The sequence below is a fragment of the Sphaeramia orbicularis genome, chromosome 12, assembly GCF_902148855.1.
Source record: "Sphaeramia orbicularis chromosome 12, fSphaOr1.1, whole genome shotgun sequence".
NCBI lineage: Eukaryota > Metazoa > Chordata > Actinopteri > Kurtiformes > Apogonidae > Sphaeramia > Sphaeramia orbicularis.
The window spans coordinates 7980421-8004637 of record NC_043968.1 but is presented as its reverse complement, the minus strand read 5'-3'; the positions used below and the strand labels follow the sequence as shown (position 1 = coordinate 8004637).

At 34.6% G+C, this 24217-nt stretch overlaps 1 protein-coding gene across 1 annotated transcript in view; it reads right to left on the bottom strand.

Annotated features, from left to right (window-relative positions):
- Window positions 1-11917, bottom strand: part of amacr (alpha-methylacyl-CoA racemase) — a 39078-nt gene extending 27161 nt beyond the window's left edge. Inside the window, exons 1-4 of the mRNA XM_030151140.1 lie at window positions 11778-11917; window positions 11464-11551; window positions 5109-5365; window positions 916-1059 (exon numbers count right to left, since the gene is read on the bottom strand). Of these exons, the coding sequence (XP_030007000.1) occupies window positions 916-1059; window positions 5109-5355 (391 nt within the window). The 5' untranslated portion in view covers window positions 5356-5365; window positions 11464-11551; window positions 11778-11917. The remainder of the gene's footprint in view (window positions 1-915; window positions 1060-5108; window positions 5366-11463; window positions 11552-11777) is intronic.
- Window positions 11918-24217: the final 12300 nt, after the last annotated feature.

Below are 24217 nucleotides of genomic sequence, written 5' to 3'. Positions count from 1 at the left end.
CAGCAAATGTTAAGGGTGAGAAGTCTATTTTAATTTATCACGTTTTCTCCTATTTTGAGTTGGGAGGCCAGGTTAGACCTGTGTATTTTGGTTTCTTCATTTTGATAAGGGAAGTATGGTGTGTTTGAGTTTTTGAGGACGACTGCACTGGTCAACAACAAATTTATTGTTTCAGTTTTTTGAGCTGATTTAGGATCATTTTGGTGTGCTGAATCCAAAAATCACATTAATTTTGCTCAATCAGGTCAACTTTCTGAACTATGCTACATATTGGCTTTTTAACATTTTTGCTTACATTTACGGGCATTTTCACATCATATGATACAAAATTCTTTCATATTTCTTGCAATAAACCAGTTCTGAAGATTTTACTTTTGTCAATTTATGATTAATGTTTTTTTAATATTACAGGTGAATGAAATAGCTTTGACTAGAAGATCTTGCAAAAATAAGCCTGACGTATTCTGCTACATCTGCACTGAATACATAATAAATAATAAATACATCCTGTTAGAAAATGATTTTTTTTCTCTTAAAACCTATTTTGGGTGAGAACTATATAAAAAAATCAACTGATAAAGTCACAAAAATGTAATCAATTTTGTGAGAAAATCAAATTTTTCAAAATCAAATTAGCAAAAAAACCTGCCCTGATTGAGAAAAACAGATGTCATTTTTGGATTTAGCGGTGCAAAATGGTCCTAATTCAGTTGAAAAAGCCTAGACAACTTGCAAAAAATATTTTTTTGTAACCCAGTGCTGTAGATGGTAGGAAATAGTTGAGAAACATTAGGCATAATCAATATATGAAATATGCCTGTCTCTGATTTCTTAAACAAAACAGCACTGAATATAATAATATTACGGATCTAATGCCTAGCCGTGCTGCAGACTAACAGTTAAGTATGGTATTACCTGACATAGCCAGGTAGTTTATGTCATGTCCAGCTGCCAGAGCATAGGATCCACTCTGCCCATACCCCGTTAACCGAGCATAGATCAGGCGAGGATTTTCCTTTAGCAACTCCTGTGGACCAAGGCCCAGCTTCTCCATCACACCTGAAAATCAAAGAAAAATGAAGAAAACATATAAAACTGATCAACTTTTTTTTTTTTCCATAACATTTTTGCTCATGGAGTTATACATTTTCCTTTCCATATTTACCTGAAACTATAAAGTACTATAAATTATAACCCATTGCTAGTTTCCTTATTATCAAATATTCTCCTGGGTTCTCTGTGCTTTATGTCCTCACAGGTTTTCCACGGATCATCTCTGGACCTGCTGCTGTGGTCCTGCTTCTCTCCTGTCTCCATCATCACTATCCATATAGTTGCGATTGTGTATATTATATAGTTACGTGGACGGTAGAGGTTTCTATTATTGGTAATAACAGCTGCAGTAGTAGTAGATCTACTGTTAGTGCTTGTAGTGTAGGAGTAGGGACAGCACTTATGGACATTTGTTCTAGTTATTGGCAGTTATACTAGCACCAGCTGTTCTATTTTTAACAGTTGTAGTTCAGTTTGCTGTGCTTCCATGTGTGTCCACCCATTTCCACTCTCTTATGACATGAGAGATAAGTTTTGTTACAATGTGACGCTATGAGAATAAAATTTGATTTGATTGTGATGATGAACATTGCATCAGAAAGGGGATGAAAACCCTCCATGCAAGACTCAATTCCCATCAATGTATGAGCACAAGCACTAACTTTCAAATGACTCCCCTGATTAAAAGAGAAAATTAACATGTTAGTCTGACCTGTATGACCTGTACGTAGCAAGGTTATAATAGTTTTGTATTTTTCATTATACTTTAGTTTTATTTAGTTTTGACTTTTTTTTCTCTAATTCAGTTAGTTTTAATTAGTTTTTAGGGCAGGTTTGCTAGTTTTTATTAGTTTCCATTATTTTCTAAAAGCTTAATTTTAGTTTAGTTTTTTTTTATATCTTTTCTCTTCTTCGCCATCGTATTCACATAAATCCCAGACAGGACTCTGCTGCTTTCTCCCAACTTTAGTCTCCATGTTTCCAGGTAGAGTGGGGACCAGAAGACGACTGGAAACCACAAGTGAACACAAGTGACAGACCGTCAAATATCATTTGGTGCCAGCAGATAAAATTGCTAGAGCGAAAAATAAATCGATTTCATATCAATCTGACAATGACAAGACAAAAACGAAGGGAATTTTTTTCAAAACTTTTATCCATTTTAGTTAGTTTTGTAAACACACAATACAGTTTCAGTTAGGTATAGTTTTTTCTTTTAATTATAGTTTTTATTTATTTCAGTTAACAAAAATGTTTTTACAATTCTAGTTTTCATCATTACATTAGTTTTTGTTAACGATAATAACGTTGGTACGTAGAGACTCACACTGGAAGGGCATGATAGTGTTTGTTCATCAGAGTACACAGTGAAGCTGAGCATCGAGGGATAGAGACTCGAACTGGTGTAAATTCACGCTCAGAGGATTCAAGACTCTCTACTACTATCAGACTGTTGATTAGTTAAACAGCTCAAAAGGGGAAAAAAAAAAAAAGATCCTACCTGCAGTTTTTACAGCAGGTTCAGTTATTGAATTATTAGTACATGACTCATGTTGAGGTGAACAGTTTTCAGGATCTACCAAAGTCAAAGTTCATTTCTGGCACTGCTGAATTTCTGGGGGCAGGATAGAAAACATTAACAGCCACGTACTTGCGTATTATCTTTTTTTAATTCTCAAAATAATCATTATTTTCAAAAATTCGCTATTGGTCAGTCTGTAAGTTTCATAAAGCCTGAGGTTTCTATTGAGGAGTTATTTTTACACACACACAGAAATGAACATGGGTGAAAAGAAGACACTGTTCACCTTCACCCAGGGTTGAAGCTCCTGATCAGTCTTAATTTGTAATAAGACCTATTTTTGGAGGAATTGTAAAGATGGTGTCATGGCCTGTTTCTCAGTGTAATAAGATGTGACTTTATTTAGCCCAGTGTGGGGAAATTTCACAGTTTAACAGCAGTAACATATAGGCTAACACACAAATGCAGAGAAAAGACAGGTAGAAAAACAGTATATGAGTGAAAAATTAAATATAAAGAGAAATAAGAAATTTGGTATTTATATAGATAAAAAATACAAATATTATTTACATATTTACATTACATTATGTTTACATTACACTGGGAACTGTTGCAGAGTCTGATGGCTGTGGGAAGGAATGACTTGTGGGTATTTAATTGGGTACATGTAGGTATCTAATTACGCTATTTTACTGAGCGTTGCACACAGGCATGTGGGCGGGTTGCTAGTACCGAGCCTTCTCCCATCTGGATGAAACTGGTGGTCATGCAAGAATCATACTCTGATTTTTCAAGTGCCTTCAGCAGAATCCAGTCCCTCTCTCAGGGTTCCTACAAGTTAAATTTAAGACTTTTTAAGACTAATTAGAACAGAATTTACTGCCCATTTCAAAGCCATACTGGCAAAAATTTGTAACTCGTAGAATTTAGGAAAATGTATTTATTTCATCAGCAGAGACTGGATATTACATGAATGTTCTGTGATCATTTCTCACCGGGGGCTGCAAAGTTAGCAATAATTGCTTCCTAATTTCAGTATAAACTGTCGAGTTGAAACAGGTGGAACTGAGTCGACTAACGTTACTTTCTTTGCAGTTTGGACATTTAACAGACACATTTAAACACAATACAGCCACAACTTTATGGCAACATAATTTAAGACCTACCATATCCAACTGAATACCTTTTAAATACTTTTTTAAGGTATTGAATGTAGATTTGTAAATTCAATGGGAACTGTGGTGGAAAGACAGACATTGAATACCGTTGAAGACATCTTGGAAAACCCATATCATCCTCTTCTTCTCACTCTGATAAACCAGAAAAGCAGCAGTAGTGGATGACTGCAGGGCTGAGTGGGAATGAAGATCCTTCATCCCCACTGCCTCTGACTGTACAACACCTCAGTATGATGGCTGATAGACCTATGATTACTTGCTCAATAAATCTGTTTTTTTGTTTTGTTTTGTTTTTCTCAGCGGAAAGGTCAGTTCATCTGTGTCTTGTCAATATTTTAATAATGCTGGTTGAGTTTCAAGTCAGATAACAACAAAAACCCGTAGAGTACCAAATCATAACAAAAGTTATCTCATGACTAGCGCTGTGTATTGACAAGAATCTGGCGATACGATACAAATCACAATACTAGGATCACAATACGATATATCACGGTATATCATGATACTGTTAAAAAGGCGATTTTTTTTTTTATTTGCTTATTTATTTTAAATGATTATTTCCTTGAAGAATTGAATTACACCAGAAATCTGCACAAATACTAAACACATTTTTATTTGATCAGAACAGGATCTAATGTTATATCACAAAATGTTCCTGTGTTCAAACTGAAATTATGTTTTCCAGACATTACAGTTTAAGCTCCTGTTCAAATGTTTATATTCTATTAGTTCAGAACAAACATCAGAACAGTATTTTTGTGCGATCCCAACAAAGGAATTAACATCTGCCTCTCAGACAGTAAAACGTGCTTTTAGGATGCTTTAAATAACCATTATTTAATAAAATATTATTAAACAATAATCAAATATAGACAAAAGAGAAAAACAAAAAACATAAAAAAAAAAACCAAAACTCCACAATATCTGCATTTGAATAAATACCTAAAAATATCGATACAGTAGGTTTTAATATCGATACAGTATTGTGAAATGAAATATTGCGATATATTGCAGAATCGATATTTTCTTACACCCCTATGCATGACACTTTACATTTAGAGCTGGTCTAAACCAGACTCTTACTGAGCACAGCCTAAGCATCCACAAACCAGAGGAAACTTAAAGAAAACCTTTGTTTTAACTTGTATACACTGTATAAAAATTGAGAAAATTGTATTGACATAAGGTCTTTTGGCCAGATTGCACGACCCTGCCTTCAACCCGCAGTGTAATAAGTTTGACTGCAGCTGAAAGGGTGCATTTATGATTCAGTGACGGTTTATTACACACCATTCCAGGACCATTTTCCTGAGAGAACCTATGCTGCACTGCTGGTCAGAGTGTCGATATCTGACCTTTACGATAGGGCTCCAGGACCACATCAGACTGCAGACACAGCTTCCTCAGCAGCATTATACCCTCAGCGGTCTTCAGGTTAATGGCCACGGATCGTTTCCCTCGGCCCTGTGTGTCCAGCGCCATGGTAGGCCTCGTCCTGTCAACACGGATCACCTGGGCCCCAAAGTCCGCCAAAATCATTCCACAAAAGGGTGCTGGTGCCAGGCCTGCAAGTTCGATGACTCTTACTCCAGCCAGTGCCATCGTGGAGAGACTGTATTTGAAGGGTATCATAAGAGCATATTTAAAATATTAGAATATCAAAAGCAAAACCTTGTTCATTCTTTCATGAGACCGAGAGCCTCATCATATATCATATCGTATTATTTTTTATAGACTTGCCTTTATGTGATGTCTGTCCCATTTTAATTTTAATTTTAATTTTTTAAATCTGAATTTTATCCTGTTTGGTTATTAATTTATATTCTCATACATGTTGTTTTATCTCACTCTTTCATTTTTACATTGATTTGACAGCATCATGTCATCCCTGCCCTCTTTACTCCGATTCACTTAATTAATTCGAAGTGTCATGTTTATGCATTTGTTGTACATATCTGTTTTATTGTGTTGCTTCTGTTTTAGTGTCTTTACTTGCATCTTGTATCCTGCTGTTGTGCCCTCTGCTTTGTCTGTCAAAGCACTTTGTAAACTTCATTTTTAAAGGTGCTATATAAATAAAGCTATTATTATTATTATTATTATTATTATTATTATTATTATTATTATTATATGCCAGAAAACATTCAAAGATAATGAGCCTGTTTACATCCACACTAACACTCCAATTATTATCTGATTTCTGGAGTTATCAGATTATTCAAGTGACCGTGTAAACAGGATAATGTGATATATTTCATCAGATAAAAGCCGCAATCTGATTATGAGAAATCAGATTAACACACCTGGATTTTTCCCCAATACTCTGATGTCTTCCTGCATGTACACGGGTTTATCTGATTTATTTCATTCTGTGTAAACACAATTAAAGTCGAAGGAAACAGAAGTTACACAGTCAAACACGAACAGTAGACAATAACAGGAAGTCTGAATCTACCATCACTATGTATGTACGTACGTACTCTGAAAGAAATCCGATAATGGACTGGAGCGTTTAAATCAGGGGTCTCAAACATGCGGCCCGGGGGCCAAATGTGGCCCGCCAAAGGTTCCAATCTGGCCCCTGGGATGAGTTTACAAAGTGCAAAAATTCCTCGGTCAAGGCTGTGGAACTCATTTTAGTTGCGGTTCCACATACAGACCAGTATGATCTACAGCCAAATAATAACAGCAGAAGAACCGACAAAAAAGAATGACTCCAGATTTTCTTCTCGGTTTGATGTGAAAACAATATCACATTATACCTATAAATAATGACAACTTCAAATTTTTGTCTTTGTTTTAGTGCAAAAAATAACATTAAATTATGAAAATATTTACATTTACAAACTATCCTGTAACAATACAATGTGAATAACCTGAACAAATACGAACAACCTGAAATGTCGGAAGAAAATTAAGCACAATTTTAACTATTTTCTGCCTGTTCCTAAGTGTTTAGTGTCTTTGTAGATCCGATCCATAATGCACATGGAGAAATGATAAGTTGAGGCAGAATATTGTTAAAATTGCACTTATTTTTCTTAAGAAATTTCAGTTTTTTCAGGTTATTCACACGTTTTTTGTTTGGATACTTTATAAAAGTAAGTATTTTCATAATTTAATGGGGTTGTTTTGCACTAAAACCAAGACCAAAATTTGGAGTTGTCATTATTTATAGGTAATTATGCTATTATTTTACTGCTCCGGCCCACTGGAGATCAAATTGGGCTGAAAGAAAATGAGTTTGAGAGCCCTGATCTAAACCGTGTTTTCGATTATCGCATTTCTGAAGTGCATGTAAACACATCACATCTGATTAGTACATGTAAATGTGTACAAATGTAAAGAGGCTCAATGTGTCATAAGTCACAGAGGCTTTTGTCACATGGTAGAAGATTTTGCAAAATCTAGGAATCTTGTCACTAATTACATGACTGCAACTACAGTCCTTCACCTAACGTCCACTACATCAACAGAGGCCCCTAGGGTTGGCAGGAAAGAGAAGACGTTACGAAGCAGGGGTGTAAGAAAATATCGGTATCGCAATATATCGCGATATTTCACTTGACTATACTGTATCGATATTAAAAAGTACTGTATCGATATTTTCAGGTATTTATTCAAATGCAGACATGGCGGAGGTTCATTTTTGTTCTTCAGACTCTTTTATTTCTATATTCACATGGGTATTTTATTCTGTTGTTTGTATACTACAAAAGTACTATTGTGATATTGCAGGTCATACGTGTAGTTTTTTGAAAATGATAACGCTGTTTTGTTAAATAATAGATAATTCAAGCATCCTCAAAGCACTTTTTACTGTCTGAAAGAGGCAAACGTTTGTTTGTTTTTTTATTGGGAATGCACAAAAATAATGTTCTGATGTTGGATGATTCAGAGACTGAACACTATGTATTCTTTTCACAACAGAATACGAACATTTAAGCAGGATCTTAAACTGTAATGTCTGAAAAACATTATACATTTATTTATTTATTTATTTATTTGTGTGTTTTTTTTGTAGTGGTAAAGCCGAATGTTAAAACTTTATTCAAATGCTGCATTATAAGTTTTTCCAGGAAATAATCTTTTAAAAAAAAGAAACAAAACAAAAAATATTGCCTTGTAAACAGTATCATGATATATATTGCGATATATCCTATTGTGATCCTAGTACTGTAATTTGTATTGTATTGCTAGATTCTTACCAATACACAGTCCTATTCAGAAGTTTAAGTTAGTGTCTTTATTTTTTTATTTATTTTATTTTGTGATTCATTTTCGAACATGCAATAAAACTGAACATATATGTGAACAAATAAAACAGAAATAATAATAATAATACAAAAATCAATAATCAAGACAATCTTAAAATGAAAAACAGCACAATAGTTTCATTTACATGCCCGAAAAGGTGTGGGAAAAAGTGCAACTTATTTAATACCGTCCCTTTCTCAAGTCTTTATATTTTTTAATCAGTATAAGTTTGATCTCCACAGAACAGCAAGGATACAGAAAATCAGATTTGGGGATGTAGTGAATAAAATTCAGTCTGTGCCAAATTCATTTGAAGTTTATGCTCTTAACTGCAGAGAATAAAATGGAAATATGAGGACGTACTGAAGTGACCTTGTCTGGTTTTGAAGGACGTACTGTGTGATTATTTTCATAACATATTGGACGGACTGCCATTCTTCCTTCTATCTGCGTTTTAACTTTTTGACATCCACCCCTCGCTACATGAAAGCTGCAACTACACAGAAAATGGAAAGTTTTTACAAAGATACAAACATCATCATATGCACCAATACCATCACAATACCACACTGGATTCTGCTGCTATATTTCTGATTAATTCAAATATGTGTAATCAAGTTTTAAATTTATAACATTTGCTGCCTTATATTTAGTCCTGTAAGTAATAATATGTTATGTTATGTTAGTAATAATATGCTGTTATGTTGGTTGTTGATAATGTTCATGTAACGCTTTGTGTGAGCCAAGACTAAAAACCTATGATTACATAGTAGATTATAGACACCTGATAAAAATATTAAAACCAGTTGAAAAATTGCACGCATTTACATTTTGTACTGTTGGATCTTAAGATTCTAAGTAGAGTTTCAAAATGTAAAAGGAAGAAATGGAAGGGAGACAAAAAAATAATAGTTTGAGTAAGCAATTTACTGAAAACAACAATTAAACCGAAATAGTCTGTTCATCAGGCAAACAGAAGTTTAAGACCACAGCCTTTAAAAGCCAAAATCTGTGCAAAAATGTGGATCCAATGTCATTTTCTGTCAGGGATTCACACTGTCATGATCTCCTGATGGCAAAGGCAAAAAAGCTCTCTCTCTTTGAACGTGGCCAGATTGTTGAGCCGCATAAGCAAGGCCTCTCAAAATGCACCATCACTGACTAAAGGTCTTTAATGCAGTAAATGTGAAAAACTACACAGAAATGAAATGAAAAATAACAGTAAATTGTCACTTTTTAGTCTTTCAAGTCATTTTTGTCTACATGCTGTTACATGTTTAATGTCATTTTCACCTTGTTTTGTCTTGAACATTGTTTTTGTTCTGTTCTGTTTTAATGTAGTTACATTTGTTATGTGTAGAATGAACTGAGGGATATACCAATGCATCATGTTTCTCTATGTATTAGTGTTAAGTCCATTTAAGTTGAAATTTGTGGCAAAAGTAAAAGCTAAAGTAAAAGCTTATCAAAAATTCCACTGAAATGCATTGAAATAAAAGTAAGTCTTTTTGAAAGTATAAGGAGTAGAAAATACAGATATCTATGCAGAAATGTAGTGAGTAAAGTACAAACAAATAAGCACAGATACCTGGAAACTCCAGTTTAAACTGGTTTTGACTTCTCTCCTGGGGGCAGATTTCTCTCTGTTAAGAAGGGCTAAAGTAGTTGCTGCTGTTATTCATTTGTGACCGTGATATTTGGACTTTAGACTAAGCAGTAATACCTCAGCTAGCAAACATTCAAAGTCCAAAAAACTATCTCATCTATTTGTATTTCTTGATTTGAAATCACAGTTTTTTTCGGTAACAAAATAAGGTGTAAACTTTCCCTTGGAACGCCCTGCCTGACCACCTCCAGGCCCCACAGACTGAGGACACTTTTAAAAAAGGTCTGAAGACCTTTTTATTCAGGAAAGCATATCCATGATCTCCCCACATCTGTGCATGCTTCACCTGTTTTAATTGTCTTTATTTTTAAACTGCTGTTTTTTTTATTTTTAAACTGTTTTTATCTGTCATACTAAATTTCTATTTTTATTCTCTGTATTTATTGTACCCTGCCTGTAGCACTTTGAGATTTTTAGATAAAAACGTAAAGTGCTTTACAAATAAAATTTATTATGATTATTAAACTTTACTGATTCATTCATTCATTCATTCATTGATGCATTTATTTCGAATATGAATGTCAAAACAGAAGAAAAATAAATAAACAAAACACTCAAACATAAGACATATAAAACATATTCGAAAGTGAGTGAGAAGAAACATAACTTATAATTCCCACCCCTTCTCCTTAAATGATTAATAACAGTAATAAGCTTCCAAGTCTAAACATATCTATACTATAATATATCTATACTATAACGTGCCTGATACTTCTTAAATAATTTTCTTTCTGGTTTTATAGTATTACAAATAGGGCTGTATATTGGCAAGAACCTGGCGATACGATAGAAATCACAATACTAGGATCATGATACTGTTAAAAAGTCAATATTTTGTTTGTTTCTTTTTTTTAAATGATTATTTCCTTGAAGAATTTAATTACAGCAGAAATCTGCACAAATACTAAACACATTTTTATTTGATCACAACAGGATCTAATGCTTTATCCCAAAATGTTCCTGTGTTCAAACTTAAATGATGTTTTACATACATTACAGATTAAGATCCTGTTCAAATGTTCAGATTCTATTAGTTCAGAACTAACATCAGAACATTATTTTAGTTCAATCCCAACAAATGAACTAACATTATTTAATAAAAGAGTGTAAAATAATAATAAATAAAATAGAAACAAAAAAGAAAAACAAAAAAGAATCCGCTGATACGATACAAATCACAACACTAAGATCATGATAAGATATGGTTTGTTTCTTTTTTTCTTTTCTTTTTTTTTTAAGATTATTTCCTGAAAGAATTAAATTAAATCAGAAATATGCACAAATACTAAACACATTTTTATTTGATTAGAACAGGATCTAATGCTATGTCACAAAATTTTTCTAATTCTCCTAGTTTCCCAAAGAACTAACATCTACCTCTCAGACAGTAAAAAGTGCATTTAGGATGCTTCAAATAACCATTATTTAAAAAATAATAATTAAGATATAAACAGTGAAGAAAAACAAAAATGAACCTCTCCCATATCTGCATTTGAATAAATATCTAAAAAAAAAAAAAAAAAATCGATACAGTGCTTTTTTAATATCGATACAGTATTGTGAAATGAAATATCACAATATATATATATCATGATATTTTCTCACACCCCTAATTACGAACAAATATAATTTATATAAACACAATACAATAACACATATATGTACATACATGTTCATACACAGATATATATATACACACATATATACATTTATCAGGCATGTTTGAAAATATATTACAGATGAAGACCAACAGGTTAGTTTGGTAAAAGTGTGGTTAATCTGCTCACCTTTGTCCAACAGTTGCTTCCTTTGTGGATTCGTGCAGGACTGACTGCCTCAGGTTCAGACAGAGTTAACCAGACCTGGAACAGGACCCTGAACACAACACAACTTTACATCAGCTCTGTTATCTCTACATGCTCGAACTTTGTGTGGGTGGAGCTCATTTAGGAGCCCAGAGGGTGAGAAAATTAATGAATCTAACAGCAAAATAAGTGTGTACTGTCGAGTAAGAAACACTTAACTGACATGTCACTCTTGCTAGTCGTTAAAAACAGTGAGACAGTGAAACGGCTACCGCTAGTTTCATGTTATTACTTACTTCTACTTCTTTTATTATTAACTATTTCTTAGTCAGCGTTAATATCCAGCGCTGATTCCGTCAAACGTGTCGAGTGTGTTTGTTTAACATTAAAATAGTAAAACCTCCACTCAACTTCACCTCTGCAGCAGATAACATTTTACTTCCTGGTGACGTCAGCGTGATATGCCGCAAGAACTCTGGGAAATGGAGTTTTTCATGTACGACTCTTGGAAAACGGCTGTAAATGAAGTTCGCTAATTTCACAAAAAAGCAAAAACACACCTGTAACTCTATTTACTTTATTTACTTATTTTAGTTATTTATCCTATTTCTTTGCTCTATTTATTATTATTGTGACTTCTAATTGTTAACCCTTTCATGCATTAATTGTGAGAACCTTAGTCAAGATTTTTTTATTCAGTGTTTTTATTCCTCCGTAGGCATGAAAAAAACAATGCGGTCGAGTTTTTTTTTCTGTGGAGTAAAAATAAGTAAAAAATATCAATGCATTTAATTTTTGAAGTAAAGAAACGTGTTTAAAACCCAATATCAGAAAGTGATATGAAAACAATGAAATAAAAACATGTTTAATGCTGCTAATCTGATGTCTTCTCACATTTTAACATATTCTAATGCTATTAATTCTTCATTTCATCAAGACAATCCGCAAAAAAAAAAACCTTCTTGTCTAACAAATAATTGATTTACACGTAAACATGTTAGTGCAGATCAGGTTTATCAAGAACAGCAAAGTTACAATAATGGTCTGAATGTCAGGATATGAGATGATGCATAAGTGTTCACTGTGTGGGCTGATATGGAACTAAACAACTAAACCCATTAATATACAAGACGACAGCTAGAGAAGAACTGTCCACGGGGGTGACTTATGCATGAAAGGGCCAAATTAAATTTTATGTTCTTATCCTGGTTTTTATCCCAGAGGCTGTTTTTATCTTCTTGAGGTTTTTACCTCCGCCAAGGAGGTTATGTTTTTGCCGGTGTCTGTCTGTCTGTCTGTCTGTCTGTCTGTCTGTCTGTCTGTCTGTCTGTCTGTGTGCAAGTTAACTCAAAAAGTTATGGACGGGATGAAATTTTCAGGAAATGTTGATACTAGCACAAGGAACAAATGATTAAATTTTGGTGGTGATGGGGGGGGGCACTGATCTGTCTTGGCAGAGGTCTGCGCTCTCCAAGTGCTTTTCTAATTTTATTGTGTTTTATTGCATCTTGTTTTTATTTATTTGATCTTATTTATTTTATTCTTTTACTTATCCGTGCTGCTATACTGTTGAACGGTGGAACACTGAACACTTTTTGTCTTGACACTCGATCCAGTACCTGCTGAACAGGCTCAATGTGTGTTTTGTTGTAATGCCAAAAGCAATCGCTATGTCTGCAAAACAAATCTACCCACGGGTAGAAATAAAATAACTTTGAACCTTGAACCTTAACTCGGTTCTCTGAAGTCTATATTATAACCCTTATTATTAGGCCTGTAACGGTACACGTACCGAACCGTTTCGGTGCACACCTGTTCGGTTCGGTACACAGCGGTACTGAAACGGCACAGTATGATGAGAAAAAGAAAAAGGAACGAAAGACATCGTTCAACACAGAACTTTAAATCCACACAAGTTTCACACGGACTTAATAAAGGAGCACACATTGACCCTAAATATGAAATAGCATCTGATATAAGGTTAAAAAAAAAACAACAAATATGATGTGAACCTGGAAGGAAGAGACTGCAGACCCTCCACCACCAGTCCAGTCCAGTTTGGATCAGTTCAGGTTCAGGTGAAAGACAACAACCAGGAAAGAGACGTTAGTAAGATGGACATTGTTTGGCCCCTAGGAACTACGGTAGTTCTAAAACACTGACACTAGCTCTGTCTGTCTGTCTGTCTGTCTGTCTGTCTGTCTGTCTGTCTGTCTGTCTGTCACTCACGCTGTATCATAGAGGAATAAATAGAAAGTTGAAAGTATGTAAAGTTTCACTTTCGTTTCACGACAGCGTTCGTTACATTAGTTATGGACCGCACCCCCAGGTATATAACTGCGCCCCCCCCCCATCCCCCGGCTCCAACAACAAAAAAAAAAAAATCCCCCGTGCACACACACACACACACACAAATACACACAGTGTCCTAAACAGTTTGTTCTCTGTCCTAAAATAAATCATTTGGTTCATTGTGTTGTCAGTGTTTCTCTTCAGTTTGTTTCTACAGAATACCAGTTTACCCTCTTGTTAATGTTGCACTTCATGTGGAATTTTTATGTTATTTTTCTGCAGAATGTGAACTGACAGAACTGTGATTAGATTTTTCTTGTTTGTTCAAAACTGCCTTTCAGGGAAAAGTGCAATACTAATGTTTAAAATACATTTAGTAATATTTATAATTTATTTTATTTTCTATTTGATTCATAGCAGTAGAATTTAATTATTCCTGTTTTTCTATATTCTATTGTCTCCAAAAATTGGGGGAAAATGTTAAAAAATTCATAAATGCATTAATAGACATTTTGAGGGGTTTTCTTTCTTCCCGTACCGAACCAAAAAAAAATGAAACGTGGCTTTGAAAACCGAAAATGTACCGTGTACCGTTACAGGCCTAATACATATATATATATATATATATATATATATATATATATATATATATATATATATATCTCTGTGTGTGTGTGTGTGTGTGTGTGTATATGTATGTATGTATATATACTGAGGAAAAACTAAGGAAAATCACAATAGCACTGCAAACAACAGGGAAAAAAAACAACCACCTTGGATTAAATATATAACTTCAGCAAATCTGACTTTGACTGAACATTGAAGATGGTACTAACTCTCTTTCTCTTCCCTTGAGTTTTTTTTTTTTACTGTGCTACTCTTATGTTCATAGCTTGTTATTATCATTATTACCTCTGCCAAGGAGGTTATGTTTTTGCCAGGGTTTGTTTGTTTGTTTGTTTGTTTGTTTGTTTGTTTGTTTGTCTGTTTGTCTGTCCGTTAGTGTGCAACATAACTCAAAAAGTTATGGACAGATTTGGATGAAATTTTCAGGGTTTGTTGGAAATGGGATAAGGAAGAAATGATTAAATTTTGGTGGTGATCGGGGGTGGGGGGGGCCCACGGGGGGGGCGCAGACCAGAAAATTTCATCAAAATCTGTCCATAACTTTTTGAGTTATGTTGCACACTAACGGACAGACAAACAGACAGACAGACAGACAAACAAACAAACAAACAAACAAACAAACAAACAAACAAACCCTGGCAAAAACATAACCTCCTTGGCGTGGGGGGGCCCACGGGGGGGGCCACTGATCAGCCTTGGCGGAGGTCTGCGCTCTCTGAGTGCTTTTCTAGTTATTATTATTATTATTATTATTATTATTATTATTATTATTATTATTATTATTATTATTATTATTATTGTTGTTGTTGTTATTATCCATTTACTTACTTATTTACTTTACTTATATTACACCTTTTTCTTGCATGTGAGTGCTTCATGGACACGCCCACAATCATTTATGCACATAGATAAATGTGAGTGCGTGTAAGTAAATGTCACAAATTACTTTTTTTTCCTTTCAGTGAGCAATATTACAGCGAGCAATAAGTAATGAATATATTTACATGAACAAACTATCCTTTAATGATAAAATGTTGAATAACCTGAACAAATATGAACAACCTGAAATGTCTAAAGAAAATTAAATACAATTTTAACAATATTCTGCCAGCTACTAAATGTTTTGCACCATGATGTACATGTACAAATGATTAGTTGAGGCATAATATTGCTAAAAAAAAAAAAAAAAGAAGAAGAAATTTAATTTTTTTCAATTATTCACATCTTATTTGTGAAAGGATATTTTGCAAATGTGGATATTTTCATAATTTATCTTAACCTGAAAAAAATGAAATTTCTTCTTTTTTTTTTGCAATACTACACCTCAGCTTATCATTTAGACATGTGCATTATAGTACAACACATTTAGTAACAGGCACAATATTGTTAAAACTGCACTTAATTTTCTTCAGACATTTCAGGTTGTTCGTATTTGTTCAGGTTATTCACATTTTATTGTTACAGGATAGTTTGTTAATGTAAATATATTCATCACTTGATGGGTTTTTTTTGCACTAAAACAAAATTAAAAATTTGGAGTTGTCATTATTTACACATTATTATGTTATTTTACTGTTCCGACCCAGCTGAGGTTAAACGTGAAACCTGGTTTTACGTCCGCTCCATCAGTAGCTCTGACTGGTGACGATACGTAAATAAAGTCACTGCACAGTCACAGGTTTGACTGTAAAATCCTTCAGTGAATATTAGATGATCAGAGCGGCTGATGAAGTGACAGACGGTGACATAATGAAAGGCTGTTCAGATGGAAATGCCCCAAAAATGTCATCTGACTTTAAGGTGCAGTACCTGTATCTGACAGCAGAGGGCACTGTGTCAACACGAGTTCACATCTTCAGCTTTTCCATGTCTCTGACCACTTTAGTTACTTCTAAGGTTGGAGTGTCATATATCTGAATATTTATCACACTTCCTTAAGTTCTTCCATTTATCATTAAGCCTCGTTCCAAACAAAAAAAGCTTCTTTTAAATTGTGAAAAGTCCTGGATTGTCCAAGATTCTAAGATTCAAAGATTTTCAATGCACAGTTGAGCAGTTTAATATTAGCATTTCCTTTAAATCCACTTTTCAAGACAAACCAAAACCATCAAAAATAACCCTTTTTAAAGACGATACTGTCCAGCAACTATCATCTCCTCAAAATGCACTATATGGACAAAAGTATGTGGACACGTTGAATTCAGGTGTTTCTTTTCTAACAGGGGTCTGGGATACAAAACAATAATGACTAGTGTCAGAATATAGTTTTATATAGAAACTTTAAGAAACTTAAACTTTAAGGAAATATTGATGTTTACCAAAATTCTGCTTGTTACTAAAATATTTTATGTATTTGTAGATCCACTGTGATCTGTAAGTTGTAATATATACGATAAACTGAGGCAGAATATTGTTAAAATTGCACTTGTTTTTGTTAAGAAATTTCAAGTTGTTCATGTTATTCATATTTTTTAAAGGATGCTTTGTAAATGTAAACATTCTCATATTGTAATTTTATATTTTTTTAAAATATAAAACATAGAGAAAACTTAGGCGTTGATATTATTTACAGGTTATTGTTGTTTTACTGGTCTGATCCACTGGAGATTATACTGGACTGAATGTGGAACCTGAACTAAAATGTGTTTGACGCCCCTGATGTAGAACAACAGCATCCAAAGGAAAACACCCAGCCAACATCAGCGTTCTGCTTCTGTACCCAAACACCTCATAAATCTCCTCACTCTTCACCCAAACAGATGCATGTCCTGGACTGAGAAGAAAATACCGGCATCATCTGTTATTATTATTTGTACATTCTGTAAATGTTGGATTTTCTGTGCAGAGATGGAAATATAGAAGACAGTTGATGCAAACAAACCTGTTTTTTATTCCCTCACCCAATGAGAATTGGTAAGGAATCGGATCGATAAGCAAAATAGATAATGGAATCGGAATTGTTAAATTGTTATCGATTCTCATCCCTAGTCACAAAAGTAGCACTGGGTCTTTGTGGGTTAATTGTTCTATGAATGATTATTTGTCTTTATCCTCCTCAGACCCAGCTATGGGTTTTCTGTCCACATTTGTGGACAAGTTTCACAACTATATACAAAAAAAAAAAAAAACAAAGAAAAAGAAAAAGAAAACTGTCCACCACAAAGGACAAAGGAGATTCCAGAAAAATGTTTAAAAAATTGCATCAGACAAAACTTGCATCATGATGTTTCCAATATAGGTACTTATTTAATAAAAAAAAAAAAAAAAAAAGCTGGTACTTTGCTGACAATTCCTGGGTCTCAGGAGGTTAATATTATATGTTTATATATACTGTATTTTCTAGGCTACAGAGCACACCTGAATATAAGCCACACCCACCACATTTTAAAAGAAAAAAAATATTTGTCCATATATAGGCCGCATCTGACTATAAGCCTCAGGTGTCCATGTTGTAACATGAGATATTTCCACAGGCAGATGGTAAACTAGTGGTTTCCAACCTTTGTCGGCCCATGACCCCATTTTAACATCACAAATTTGTGGCAATCCCAGACTTTCAAAACGGAGACTTTTTTTTTTTTTGCTAAGATTAATTTGTTTTGTGATCATGTAATAGTTTGCTATACTATGTTGCAAATAAATGTTAATTTTAGACGATATTTAGTCTATGTAATGGATATTATTATGGACAGAGGCAGAAAATCCAGGTGTAGATTACTGCACAAAGGGAGAATTTTATTTTCCTTGGTCAGGATCTGTCCAGTCAGTCCAGCTGTGATTTACAAGGAGGACAATTAATACTGAACAAACAAGAACTGAAACTATGAATTATGAAAGAGCTGCAGCATCTGAAACTGACCACAATGAACATTTGACACAGAAACAGAACCACAGTGCTGCAGTTTCACAACCACAGTTTGTCATGTCTGTTATGGATTGGGATTGTCTCTGTCAACTCACCATAGATATTTTTTATTAGTAAGGTTTGTTTTATTTTATTTTTATCAATTACTAGAAATTTCAGGTGATTCCATGTGGGGTCCCGACCCCAAGGCTGAAAAACACTGTGGTAAACAGACAGATGATTTAAATATTTATTTCCATCCCCTCACTACTTTTTTCCACACAGTGCCTGTAAAACGGCAGGAACAGGCTGGTTCAAAACCCAGAAAAGTCATTGATCTGTATCTTCATCGTCCTTCTGCTCATTAAACCACTGCAGTCGTCTTCTTCAGTGTCGGAGCTGTACATCCTCAGAAAGGCTTCGTCACACTCCTTCTACGTCTCTCTTCTGTTGTCTCTCATTGTCTCTTCCATGCTGCAGCTCTAGTTCCTTCTTTACAGACACATTGATTGATTTGAACTTAAAAGCTGCATCATATGCATTTCTTCGTGTGTTTTCCATGATGAGGGTTTGTGCATGACACATAAAATGATTGTTCAAAGTTCAGCTTAAAACTTCTCCTCTTCATCACCTCTTCCACCTGTCTGTCTCAGTTTGCCGCTCCCTGCTAGAGCGTCACCAGGAGGCCGTTAGCCCGTAAAAATCTATACTTGAGCCACATAGTTGTATAAGCCGCAGGGTTCAAAGCCTGAGAAAAAAGTAGCAGCTTATAGTCCGGAAAATACACTATTTGTCTGAACTGATTTAAATCATTTATGTTCAAATTTAACCTGTGCTTTGGTTAAAATCTTATCACCAGTGATTCATGGGTCAAAAGAAAATTAAACATCAATAATTTTGTCTTTTTTTCCAGGAAAAACAGACATTATTGACTAGTTTTGGGCTTTTAAAATGTTGAGTTTTGTAGCTTTTCTGAAGCGTAAATGTTGATTTTTCACATTGTGACTAACTGCATCATTAGTTGTGGCTTAAACTTTCATTTCAGATCGATTTTGAGAACATGCTTGAGAACAAGTGCAATTTTAGCAATTTTCTACCTGTTACTAAGTGTTTAGTGTCTTTGTAGATCTGATCTGTAATGTATATGTATAAATGATTAGTTGAGGCACAATATTAATAAAGTTGTATTTATATTTCTTAACAAATTTCTTTTTTTTTCCAGGTTGTTCACATCCTTTTTGTTTGGATAGTTTGTAAACGTAAATATTGGCATAATTGAATGTCATTTTTTGCACTAAAACAATTTGTAGTTGTCATTATTTAATGGCTATCATGCTATTACTTTTTTGGTCCGGCCCACTGGAGATCAAATTGGGCTGAATGTGGCCCCCGGAGGAAAATGAGTTTGACACCCCTGCTATAGCATATTAGCTCCACCAAATGCTAGCTAGATGGTAGACTGGTTTAACTACTGTAATGTGAAGTGATTTCCAACCAGGGGGTTGAATTTAAAGTCACCTAGTCAGAGCCATGCAATAATCACCCAGAGAAAAGCGGTATAATACAATAATCTTTATTCCAAGTAAAAACACAATTCATAAAAGAGGAGGAAAAAAAGTGTCAGCTGGGGGGGGGGGGGCGGGTTCTGCGCTTTCTCACTCCAGAGAAGGCCCCCACCATTACCCACTTCCACATATCACAGCAAGCTTAAGGTTCTCTGCAAACACAACACGCTAGCACCCTCTACTGGAGGCACTGCACTTACACATTGGCCTGTTCAGCACTGCAACCCACGTGAGTCCCACAAGAGGCAGCCCCCCCCCCCGCCCCCCCCCCCACTACTCTACACATACAATTCCCCCGGCTAGGCTCCCGCCCACTCGATCCTCCACATTAAAACACATACACTCATACAAATATACATAAAATAAATTGGCACTTATTGTCACTGATGATGTCACAAAGTCATGATGATGTCAGTAGTGATGTCATAAATTAATAACCTCACGAAATAATTGATAATGTCACCGGTGATGTCAAATTGATGATGTCACAAAATATTTGATGATGTCACTGATGGTGTCATGAATTTATGATGTCACAAAGTAATTGATGATGTCACTGATGAAGTCACAACGTAATTGATGATGTCACTGATGAGGTCACAAAGAAATTGATGAAGTCAATGATGAAGTCAAAGTAATTGATGATGTCACTGATGATGTCACTAAGTAATTGATGAAGTCATAAAGTAATTGATGATGTCTCAACTCAATGATGTCACAGTGTTTGATGATTAGCAGCATTAAAAATGTTTTTATGTCATAGTTTTCATCATTTTCTGATGTTGGTTTGTTAAATACATATTTATTTGCTTCAGTTAAACTCCAGCTGAGTAGATATTTTTTGTAACTCCATGAAAAAGAGGTTCATTAAAAAAAAAATTCATTTGCACTGTTTTTATCATGTCTAAAGATGAAAAAAAAAATTAACTAAGGTTCTCCTAATTCATGCGTGAAAGGGTTAAAGGTTCAGCAGTGAACTCACCAACATCAACAGCAGCAATAATAATCAGTCACAATAATACTCTTTTTTTTCAACTGCAGGGCAAGCGGGGTGTCCGAGGTTTACCTGGACCTCCAGGGAAGCCGGGGCCTCCAGTAAGTGTCTGCACATTATTTTTATTGTTTATTTCTCATTTACTGACCCCAGAAGGGTCTATATTAGAGGAGGAAGACAGCTGCTATGATGGGGTCAAACCAAGGAGGCTTCAGGAAAATCAGAGCAGAGCAGTGGAGTGTGCACTTATGGAGGACAACAGGTTGCACTGATTGATTTTGTGGGCGACACTGGTCACAAATCGAATGTGCGAGACGGCATGTCAAAGCGCCGGAGGACAGAGGTTCTGAGCCGACCATCCTTTATCATTGAGCACTCGTCTTCATAAACTATATGGACAAAAGTATTGGGACACGTTGAATTCAGGTGTTTCTTTTGTAACACTCAACACTGATTTGTTTTTTGTTGTTGTTTTTTTTATCCATAACTATGGTTTTAAATCTATCTCTATATTTATATAGATATTTATATTGATTTATATGTCGAATCATTATGAAAATGGACATCTTACAGCTGTAGACATGATGTGTCCTAATATTTATGTCAATGTAGTTTATAAACATCAGTATTTCCTTAAAGTTTAATGGGAGATTTTTCTTCCTCAGTGAGATGTGAAGTAATTAGATGGATAGTTGCAGTAGAAAAGTATTATTTACAGTCAGAGCATGAAAAATATTTTAGAAATTTAGAGGTAGAACATTTAAATTCATTGTCATGGATAAAAAAAACCACAAAATCAATGTTGAGAGAAGTTAAGTAACGTAACGTGCTGTGTACTTTTAATCCCCCTCAGCCAAATGTAGTGTATGATTCTGTTGAAAGTTACTGCCCTATAATTTATATTTATGTCCATTTAATTTATAAACATAAATATTTTTTTCCAAATTTAATGGGACATTTTTCTTCCTCAGTGAGATGTGAAAAAAGTAGAGGGTTAGTTGTGGTAGAAAAGTATTATTGACAAAACAATAATGACTAATGTCAGAATATAGTTTCATATTGGGATAAATATCATTGCATTGGTTAGTTTAGTTTAAATTGGGATCTTTTTCTGTCTGCCCTTCCAACACTGTAATTGCATTATCTGAAGAATGCATTGACACATCTGCACCAAATTTATACTGTGGATCAGGGTTTCTGCAGGTAAAATTTTACTGGTGTCTATCTAGAGTGGATATGCAACTATTTCCTAGAATTAATTTATCATATATAAATATGTAACTTTTTCCTAGAATATGTAAATTATTTCCCAGAATGTCCTAAATTTCCACTCACATGTACTTTTGTCCACCACGTTTTGAAAACTTTCCATGGGCGCACATGTCTTTTTGTAGCGGTTCTCCCAGGAAAAGAAGTCAGCTACTCTGGTACAATCCACACATTACACTAAGAATAACTTCTGGCATGAAAATAAATACAGGTTAAATACTTTTGAACACAAACTGAATATTTTTGATTAAAATACTGGTTTCTGACACCACAATAATATTTATCCCAATATAAAACTATGTTATGAAATTTGTCGTTATTGTTTTGTATCCCAAACCTCTGTTAGAAAAGAAACACCTGAATTCAACGTGTCCACTTACTTTTGTCCACATAGTGCATGACTTGTGCTATTATGCTATGAGGCTAATGCATGTGTTGAACAGCCCCTCATTAAAACAGTGGGATACTGAGGTGAAGTCATGACAATAGCACTGGGTTACAAAAAAATGTATTTGCAAGTTGTCTAGGTTTTTTCAGCTGAATTCGGACCATCTTGCACCGCTAAATCCAAAAATGACATCTGTTTTTCTCAATCAGGTCAGGGTTTTTTTGCTAATTTGATTTTGAAAAATTTGATCTTCTCACAAAATATAATAATTAATACCAAAATCAGATTGGTAAGCACACTTTATGAAACTTGTGACTTGATTCCTGTTAGGTACAATGGTGTATTCACCGCAGATGTAGCAGAATACGTCAGGCTTATTTTTGCAAGATCTTCTAGTCGAAGCCATTTCATTCACCTGTAATATTAAAAAAAAAACATTAATCATAAATTGGTAAAAGTAAAATCTTCAGAACTCGTTTATTACAAGAAATATGAAAGAATTTTGTATCATATGATGTGAAAATGCCCATAAATGTAAGCAAAAATGTTAAAAAGCCAATATGTAGCATAGTTCAGAAAGTTGACCTGATTGAGCAAAATTAATGTGATTTTTGGATTCAGCACACCAAAATTATCCTAAATCAGCTCAAAAAACTTAATAAATTTGTTGCTGACCAGTGTAGTCTATAAGGGGTTAAAGGCTTTCCCTGTGTTTTACTGACGCTCTGGTCAAAACTTGAAAGTTCAACTTTTAGAAACCTTCTGTGAATCAGTCCCTGTTCTGGCTGGTTAGATGTGGGAATAAGAAAAGTCCCTGTTGCATGGAAATAGTTTCACTTTGAGTATAGAGAGTGGGACTGCAGACTCTGAAGTCCACGTGCACAGTCGTCCGAGCAGCATCACTGCACACCGTTGTTTCTGACGGATGCGTCCCACTCACTCTGTCGCCCACCGCCGCCGCGAAATCCATCAATCTGTCACAGAGTAAAGTCTGACAGAACAGAGGCAGCGTCCTCAGAGACGCCGGTGGGAAAGAAACGAACCCAAAAGGAGCAGGGGTGTCAAACATACGGCCCGTGGGCCAAAAATGGGCCGCACAGACATATTTTTGATGTGTCGTTCAATGCTCACAGGAGAACGAAGTGCGAGTTCTGGCTTGTCCTGTTTTGTGTTTTGTATTTTTCAGGGTCTGCCAGGTCCTCAGGGACAAAAAGGACAGCAGGGACCTCAGGTGAGAAAAACCTTCAGATACATAAATACACCTTTGTCCTAACGAACATGGGACTGATGGTTTTCACATGTTTTATGGACTGTTACTGTAAAGTTTGAACTTTAAGGTCATGGTATTTCCTCATTATAACCACATAACTTTTAATAAAACACCAGTATTTTAAATATTTTTGCACACTTACTTATGTATATTTCTTTAATTATCATATTAATAATATTTTTCTAGTACATATTGTGCAAATTTCTATTCTAATTGTGTCTTAATAGTGCATATCTATCTATCTATCTATCTATCTATCTAGATAGATAGATAGATAGATAGATAGATAGATAGATAGATAGATGCAAAAGGAAGAAATGAGAGTGAGATAAAAAAAAAAAAATTGAGTAAGCAATTTATTGAACAATAATTAAACTGAAATAGAAACTTCTGATCAGCTGACAAACAGCCGATCAAAAGTTTAAGTTCCTGCTGCTACTTTTTAGGATATTTGAATGGAGCAACTGTACGATAATAATTGTCAATT